We start from the raw sequence: 8,729 nt of genomic DNA on the forward strand, positions 1-8,729 counted from the left end.
AACGAGTCTGAGGCTGGTACCAGCTCAGGTACACCCTGTACGAAGCCTCCGTGTGTGCAGGGGTCGCAAGCACCACGTTCTCCTCTGCCTGGTCCCAGCCATCGACCCAAGGCTGCACCCTTGTCACCCACATGTTGGAGAAGGGTTGCCCAGTCCTCGATAAACTAAATATTGAAAAAAATTTAATCAAATATGATTAGTTAACTATACAATGCATAGTCACTGAAATAGTATATGAATTGTTACCTGTGGTCATGGCGTTCGACCCGATCCAATGCTGACGGCACAGGATACAACTGCCTTTGACCGAACTGTCTCCTGACTCTGTCCGGGCAGTGAGCCTCAATGTAAACGTCGTACACCAACGTTGTAGTTGTCATCCAAAAGGCCTGGTCCTGAAAGCAAACCGAAGATATCCCGATCGGTGCACGAGTGTTTATAGCCAACTCGGAGTAGGGCTCCCACACGACGTCTTCAGGTGTCAACCGATCAAACTCAGCCACAAATTCAGGATAGGCCCGACGAGACTGTACGTGGGCCCACCTCTTCTGCACAAATTTAATAATAATATGTACAAATAAGAAATATAAAGAGGGTAAAACAAAGCAACTGAATTGCCAACAGAATAGTACGAGTAGCAGTCATTTCCGTACCTGACGAGCGTACCAGAGAGTCCCCATGGTGGGCCTATCGTCCTCGGTGTCACCGTACATATCCAGCTCATATGGTGAGTGATCGACAAGCGGGCGACCAATTGCTATCCTCTCGTATGACCAAAGCTGTAGCAGAATTGGACATCCTGTAAGAATTGCATTGTGCTTATTTTGCACCGATGCCTTGCAGAGGCCACGGTACGTGGCTGCAAGTACCGCTGCACCCCAACTGTATTGAGGCATTTCCTCCACAGCTGCCTCTGCGATCTCCAGTGCGTAAGGCACAAGCACCCTATCCACATAGGCCCCGTGTGAGTTGTTGAACATTATGTATTTTCGTGCATTTTCGTGCATTTCCAACAATTTTTGTACAATATATTTTTCTAAATATATTTTTCTAACATTTTCTAAATTTTTCTGCATTTTCTACAATTTATCTTAAATTTTCATAAACTTTTCTAATATTTTCGTGTATTTCCTATATTTTTTTACAATATATTTTTATAAATATATTTTTCTAACATTTTCTAAATTTTTCTGCATTTTCTACAATTTATCTGAATGTTTCATATACTTTTCTAATATTTTCTACAATTTCTGACTATTTCTCGAAATTTTTTCTCGTATTAAACAACTAATCAATACCACAAAATTTGTTGGTAAATCTAATTGGTTTTTCTAAAAACTAATCTTAATTCTACCTAAATTATATTAAAAACATTACCTAAATCGCTAAAATATAATTACTGCTGCATACACTAATTATAGAATTAAACATACAAAAAATTTAGATCGAGAAAGTTGAGAAATATTTATTACCTGCGGTTAGGATCCAAAATCCGGCAGGGCTTCGCCGTTACAACTCCCTCCCTCACCCCTCCTCTCTCCCTCCCGCTCTCTGGATGTCGTGGGAAGCAAATGAGGGGGGAGGGGGGAGAGAAACCTTTTATACAGGATGGGGGAGCCTGCCGCCCCCCTGCCGGGCGGCAGGGGGGCGGCAGGCTCCCGCCAGGGCTTCCGCACAAATAAATTTTTTTAATTTACATATAAGTCCCTGCTGCTGGGCGGCAGGGGTACAAAACTGTAAATTGTGATATTAAAAATATATTTCTGTAAAAAATGTTTTCCAAAAATATAAAAATAAAAAAACGCGGAGAGTGGCGGCCGATGCAACAAGCCGACAAACACAAGTACACAAGAAGTCAACAATGACCGGCCTATACTAATGGGAAACCGTTGGGCTGGAGAAACAGTTTGGTTGAATTAGTTTGTAAGATTGGTTTGGGCCGGTTAGTTGCAGAAGTTGCGAGGCCACGAGAGGGCGCCCTTTAGAACTTTGGGCCCTTCTAACTGTTTCTCAACGTGAAAAGTTAAAAGTTTAAACAAATAGTAAACTTCTAATGCAGTTTCTGGAAAAGCTGAGTTTATATAAAAACTAAAACGTAATTTCTAACCATCACTCGAGTGAATATTATTTTCCCCTATCAATCGATTTTTTTTTGCAGCACCATGTTGTTGATTGTGGCTTCCAATGTGATCCTTAGCAGCTACAGGCAATCGCACGCTCTTGTCCCATCGCCCACTTCTGTCGGCCTGGGCCAAACAGGAGTCAGGGCGTCTCGTCGTTTCTTTTCTGGGCCGCAGAGCTTGCGCCGACGCGCCGCCCCCCTCAGCCCGCCCCACAGGCCCACTCACGCGTCGCCGACCTTTTCCTAGCCGCAAATCTTTGAGCGGGTGCCGACTGCCGACTTTGTTGGCTCAGTGCAGCGGCGGCAGTAGTCCTGTCTAAAAAGATGAGGATAGCCGGCGGCGACATCGACGGCGACGGCAGAAGCGGCGACGGATAAACGACAGGAGACGCCGCCGGCCGGCCTCGTTGGCCGTTGGTGATCGATGGGCGCACCGCACGCGCCGCCACAAGCCCACCTGTGGTGCCCGTTCGTACGCACGCGTGAGGCGTGACGCTGACGCGCCGGCGTCGCCGCAGTAGCAGTGCCCATCATCAGCTCTCGGGTCGACCCATCACCGCCGCGGCCAAAAGCAAAGCCGGCGCCGTCGCTGTTACTGGCGCCGCCCCTTATTGCAAACCATCCCGGTGCGAAGGGGCAAAGGCAAGCGCAAGATGAGGCAAAACAGTCGCATATATATACGCAAGCGCACCGGAAAGGAGAGGTGAAGCGAGGAAGATCTTTCTAATTAGGTAAATTGTATATGTACATTCTGATTCAGTGATCCATTCACACTGATCGTCCGATCAAGGTTGCTACTGCAGATGTCATGTCTCACACCAGTACAGTACAGTACAAACTGCCGCTAGTTTTCCTGCTTCCTAATTAACTACTATACTAATACTATATGTACTTTTTTTTTGAGATTGCCTAGTATAATAAGACTTAAAAAGACTTGAGGAATTGCTGGGGAGATCAGATAGGAAGCCATAGGTGTCGGATGAGCAGCTTCTCATGTTCCAAAGCCCCGTCAACTCCTCTAGCCCTCTCTTTGCCGAAGAGACCGATCGGCGACTAGAAGGAGAAATTAAAACGCAAGATGAAAGGCAAAACAAGACTAGGCTCTGACGATTCTTCCCCGCCGTGTCATCCGATGATCTCGTCCGGAACCGCCACGAACCTCGTCCGCTTCTGCAAAAGGGGCCGGAGGAGGAGACCAAATTCACAATGCGAATTCAGATGAACAGTGATGTATAACAAACAGAGCGCAATGCAAATAGAAGGCATCGCTGGTTGAATCTGGCGAAGCCGGAGCGATTGGGATGGGTCGTTGGAGCGGTTTCGCTTGAAAGGAACGCGTTGTGAACCGGACCACTATATTGGGCTGCCGTATACTCTCCCCGCCCTCTCTCTTTTTTTGTACTACTACCAGGAAAAGCAAATAGCTGTGGTTAACGTGATTATTGTCCTCAGCCAGTCCGGACAATAACGATTTGGACGACTTCAGGGGACAGTGAACGTTAGAAGGACAAAACTCTGTTCCTTGAGGATTGATCGTCACCACAACTTGGGTAGATTAAAACTAGTCAGTTCATTACGTTATTGCTCCTATCAACTCCATTAGGGCCCCGTGATATACACTAGCTCCCCTTTCTCTCACTGCCTTGGCCAATAGTGCACTGCACGTGCTGTTTTAACCACCACTAGCCCAGCAGCCCTCCCTCCGATAAAAAAAAGTGCATGACGTTTCATAAACACCAAATTAGCTACTAATAAGTTCCTACTGCAACTGCTTGTCTGAACGTCGTCAAGCATGCATTCTTGACTGGAGGCAGTCGTAGTACTAATATTGATTTTTTTTTAACCGCCATAGCTCATTCATATATATTAGCTACTCCCAGCTAGTTACTACTACCTGGTGATCACAATTCCAGACAAACGTATTTACCAAATGATTTTCGTCATGCTCATGCACGGTCTTTTATTCGGAAAAATATGCAACCCCGAGACCGAAGAATATGATGGCATGCCTACGTCTGCAAACGTCACGAGAGGGGATCAGTATCAGTCCTAGGGAGCCAGGTCAACCCTCCACCCATCATAATAAACGGGTTTCCTATTCCCTCCAAACAGTAGGCGCACGGGGCCGTCTCGGTCACCGCGGGGCCTTGGTACAGCGCGCGGTTGTTAGTTAATTAGTCTAACCCACACGGAATCTTTGGCACATGCACGGCCGATCAGCCGGGCGCGTGTTCGCCCTCGCCGGCTCGCCCTCTCGTGACGTGGAGCCATTAGCAAGCTACGCGCCCGGCTAGTGACGAGTCGAAGGCCGGGAGTGTGTCCTGTTCCGGATTTGTTAGGGAGCGCAGGACCACGGGCAAGTGAGCACCTAATACCGAAACCAATCCTTGTTTTTTTTCCTCGACGAACTAACCAACCTTGAGCTGAGATTTTGCTTCCTTTTTTTTTTCTGCAACAAGGGATAATACTTAACTCAGACCGACTTGATGATCTGACTGACCAAAACCTGCCTCGCCCTTAGTTAATGTGTGGCCTTTAGTTTGTGAGCCTGCGGTCCAGAGAGAGAGAGACGCCCCCTCGGAGCTCGGCCGGATCACATGCATGCCCGGCCTGAGCCTGACACGCACCGTGCGCTGTGAGCCGTTTAATCAGGAGTAGTCCGTACTAATCTTTTTTTAGGAAACAAAAAAAACACAATGCTTGATCGCTAACGTGCAGAACAGCACAGGCGTGAGATGCCGCTGCGTACTCTATCGTTCGCTGTCCTGCAGCGTCGCCTTGCGCCAACCTCCCCCTCCTCCTCCTGCTCCTAGTCGTACAGGCTCCTGCTCCGTCATGCGCGGGGAAGGCGGCCTAGGAAGGTTCCGTGGCAGTCGCCGCCTTGCTGCGCGGGCACACCACGTGAGCGCGCGCGGGGGCGATGCGGATCGTGCCGGCCGGAGCGCGCGAGGTGCCGCCGCGCTCCCGATCCTACGGAGCAAGCAAAGCAAGGCAGGGAGAGTGGCATGGAAAGGTAGAGGCGGGGAGCGAGCCGCGAGTGCCCACACGCGCACGCCCCCGAGAGCCCCCAAAAAGGCGGGCGGGCGCGCGCGAGCCCGCCACGGGATCAGAGACGCCATGATCGCCCGCCCACGCGATTCAGATCAGATCACCGGCGCCGCTGCTCCTCCGGGGACAAATATCTAGCCCGGGCCGGCTTCTCGTATGTTCAGTGGCCTGTTCATTTGGGCACTAGGGGGTATAGGGATTCGTTTGGATCAAAGTCGCACGGGACTGGAGCTGAGTGAGATTCTGAGATCCCGGCGGCCGGTTGTCTTGTCGCCTCCCCGGACAGGCGCTTAGCACCGAACCCACGAGAAAGTGTGGGCTTTGTGCTTAAGCTAGTACAGCTTTTTTCGTGGCAATAGTATGTTTTACGATTGTGATGCGTGTCAGCGTTTACATGTTTGGGCCGTTTTGCTTGGCAAGGTTGCGCTTTAAGATTCGTGCCGACAGTGATCGAATGGTTTAATTTGGACCCTCATGGTAATCAGCAATCACCTTTTGCTAGCAGCAGCCTAGAGGTGAGAGTTGGACATCCCTAATAGTATTCAACAAAAGCTTGTTTAAGGCTAGAACTCGGAGGAGTAGTTGCAGCATGCTGCACAGCAAGTAGATACTAGCCTACTATAGTACTACTTACTACTGTTAGTACCAATTATCGTTCAAGGACTGGAAAAGGATGCGACGTAAACAAACGAGTGATTGATTGGAGGAAAGGGAAACGGCGGGAGGAGGGGCGGCGATGCGCGTGCGGCCGGCTCACCTCTTTCTTCAAGCCCGTGCCCGTTGTCGTCGTCGTCGCGTTCCGGGAGGACAGCGCGGAGCACGGCGGTCGCGCCAGCGCCGGCGGCGGCGGCTGCGCGGCGGCGCCCTGGTCCCTTGCCACGCACAGCTGCATGATCAGCTCGGCGGCCTCCGCGGGGTCCCGGCTCTCCTTCATCAGCCGCGCCACCTCGGACTTGGGCAGCCGCATCCGCAGCCGCACGGCGCCGTCCGCGCCCACCTCCACAGACGGCGGCGGCTTCGGCGACCCCGCGGGGGCGCCCGCCACGGCGAGGCGCGCGGCCGAGGACGGCACGATGGACGCCACGTCCGACACGGTGCGCCGGGACAGCATCAGGCTCTCGAGGCGCTCCCGGGCGCCCACGTGCAGCGCGCCCGACCACGTCTTGCGCGGCGCGCGCGGGTCCTCGTCGCCGCCGCCGCCCGCCGCCGCGGCGCCGGTGCTGCGCGGGATCTGGACGAGGAAGTAGAGCTTCCCGGGCTTGAGCGGCGCGTCGCGGTCGAGCGGCCGCGCGCGCACGCCGAGGCGGCGCACCTCCTCGGACTCGAGCAGCTGGTGGCCCGGGTGGCCGCGCAGCGCGGCGCCCGCCGCGGCGGGGGTCTTGTACCGGAACGTCGCGCCGTCCACCGTCATCACCTTGGCCGCGCGCCGCCGGCCGGCGAGAGCGTTGCCCATGGCGGCGCGGCGCGATAGCAGACACGCACGTTTTGTTTCGCTTCTTGGGGAGGGAGGGAGGGAGGGAGGGGGTGTTGGCGCGCGCGTGTGCGCGGGGTACGGTGTTGCTAGCGAGGAGCTTGGGAGATTGGGGTTGGCGTACGTGAGGCTGGAGGAGTGAGGCGAGCGAGGGAAAGAGAGACGAGGAGGAGGTTATAAAGGTTGTCGGGTGCCGCTTGGAGCCTGTGTCTCGTGTTTGGTTTGGTGCCAACAAATCTCCAGCGTGTCCTGCTTGTCACCACTCACCGCTGGCTGGGATGATTGTGCAGGGATGATCAGTGTGTCCAATTTCGGTGTTCTGCTTGCCGAAAGTAGGAGTACTGGATAGTAACAGAGGCCAATAAAACTCAAAATGCTGCTACTGCTTTTTATTTGCGACGAGACGGCTAATTGTGTGTACCACATTTTGTACAATGTGCTCCAATAATTAATCCCGTGCGTTACTCCCTTCTTAGATGGACAAAAGTTCTAGCACCACAAGTACATTACTGTACATTTTAGTGGTAGCAAAATAGACATATACTCTCGCATGCTGCAGATTTGATTATAGCATATTACTGAAAATTGCCAATATTTTGGGTCGAGACTACTAGCTACTTGGCTAGGCTTGATATATTTTTAAGAGCAAAATTCGCTCCCCACTGGGCTCAAATGTCACCTGGACGGGTCATACCCAGTGATGCAAATTTCGAGCAAATACCGGTTCTCCCGCGCGTTCGTGCGCTGGTCAGTCCTCTCCTCTGCGTGTGTACAATCCTACTGGTCTTTAGATCCGACCATTTCTTTCTCCAGGTTTTCAGCAAGAGATACACACAGGTAGTACTCTTGACCGGTTAACCACGCGAATTGAAGACTGAAGATGATGTTTACTGACTACTACTACTACTTTTTTTTTAGAATAAGGAGATGTTTACTACTACTGCTGCAGGTATCATGGAAAGCTTGACCATTTTAAGCTGGCGTGGCTTGCCTTGATCATTTCCTCCGGGTTGCTTGGTTGTCTGGTTGAAAGATGCTTAAGGGCTTCTAAGAAATCGATACCCCATAAAATTCTTTTCAGAGAATCATGAGATAGTTCAGCAGTTCACTCCTATTCTGTTTAGCTCGCATTTAAAAAGTAAAGTTAGCATGTGTGCTCGCGCATATAGCTGGTCAATTTGATCCTGCGTTTAATCAGTAGATAAATATAAAAGGAGAAACATTTGTAAAACTCACATGTTTTCCTCTCTTTACATGATAAAGCTGTGTTCCTGCCTTGTTTTTTCCAAAAAAAAAAACAAAGAAAGTTCCTAGTACATACTGCATTGAACATTGATGTGTTCTTATTTTATCTTGTCGCAACTCGCAATTGAGCCTGGAATACTACTCTACAAGGCTGACCTCCCTCCCATTTGGTAAGCACCTACCGCTCGAACATGAGACTGGTCGTCGTCCGGTTTATGGTCGAGCCAATTAGGAGTTATGACCATGTCAAGTTAATGCTTGATTCATGGACATGTGCATCTCTTGATAGATTAATTCTAAACGTTTGGTAATGCTAATTCTAAGCCCTCGCTCTATGTTCCTCAACGCCAACCTTTTTTTTTCCTCACTGGAGGCCTAATTTAGTAACTTTACCTAACATCTTGGAGGAATAATATGACCACCTAGTAACTTTTTTTTCCCAGAGAAAGAGCGATAGGTGGTCCATTATCAGGTTGAATTTGTAGGGAGATACGTTATATTATATGTAACCTTTTTTCCATATAAAAATTTAATGGAATTGTAGGCGTTCGAACTGGTGCTAATGGTGGTCGTTGTGTATGTACTGGCGCTCTGAATTCTGAATGATGGTGCCTTAGACCCATGTGCACACAAATGAAATGGTCAATTGTATTACAGTATCCTTTTTCCGCTCCTTTACTTTTCTTTTCTTTTGCTTTCAGTGTTCGGGGCCCCGATTTCACCTTTCCTCTCACCACAAGTGACCTTCCAGAATGATTTGTTTAGTTGCCACACGGAGATCGGGATTGGGCACCCTGACCACTACAACGGCCATCATCTTCCGCCCTTTCCAATCATCATACC

The 8,729-nt window shown here is 50.3% G+C and overlaps 1 protein-coding gene across 1 annotated transcript; it reads right to left on the reverse strand.

The window, feature by feature from the left end:
• Positions 1 to 494: 494 nt before the first annotated feature.
• Positions 495 to 6,804, reverse strand: LOC120679113 (uncharacterized protein At1g66480-like; the record flags this gene model as incomplete). The annotated part of the gene is made up of 3 exons (XM_039960631.1): positions 5,928 to 6,804; positions 654 to 779; positions 495 to 548 (listed from the first exon to the last, which is right to left on the reverse strand). Coding segments are annotated over exons 1-3 (876 nt in total), but the record flags the coding sequence as incomplete, so codon positions are not given.
• Positions 6,805 to 8,729: the final 1,925 nt, after the last annotated feature.

This window comes from Panicum virgatum, chromosome 2K (assembly GCF_016808335.1).
Source record: "Panicum virgatum strain AP13 chromosome 2K, P.virgatum_v5, whole genome shotgun sequence".
Taxonomy (NCBI): Eukaryota; Viridiplantae; Streptophyta; class Magnoliopsida; order Poales; family Poaceae; genus Panicum; species Panicum virgatum.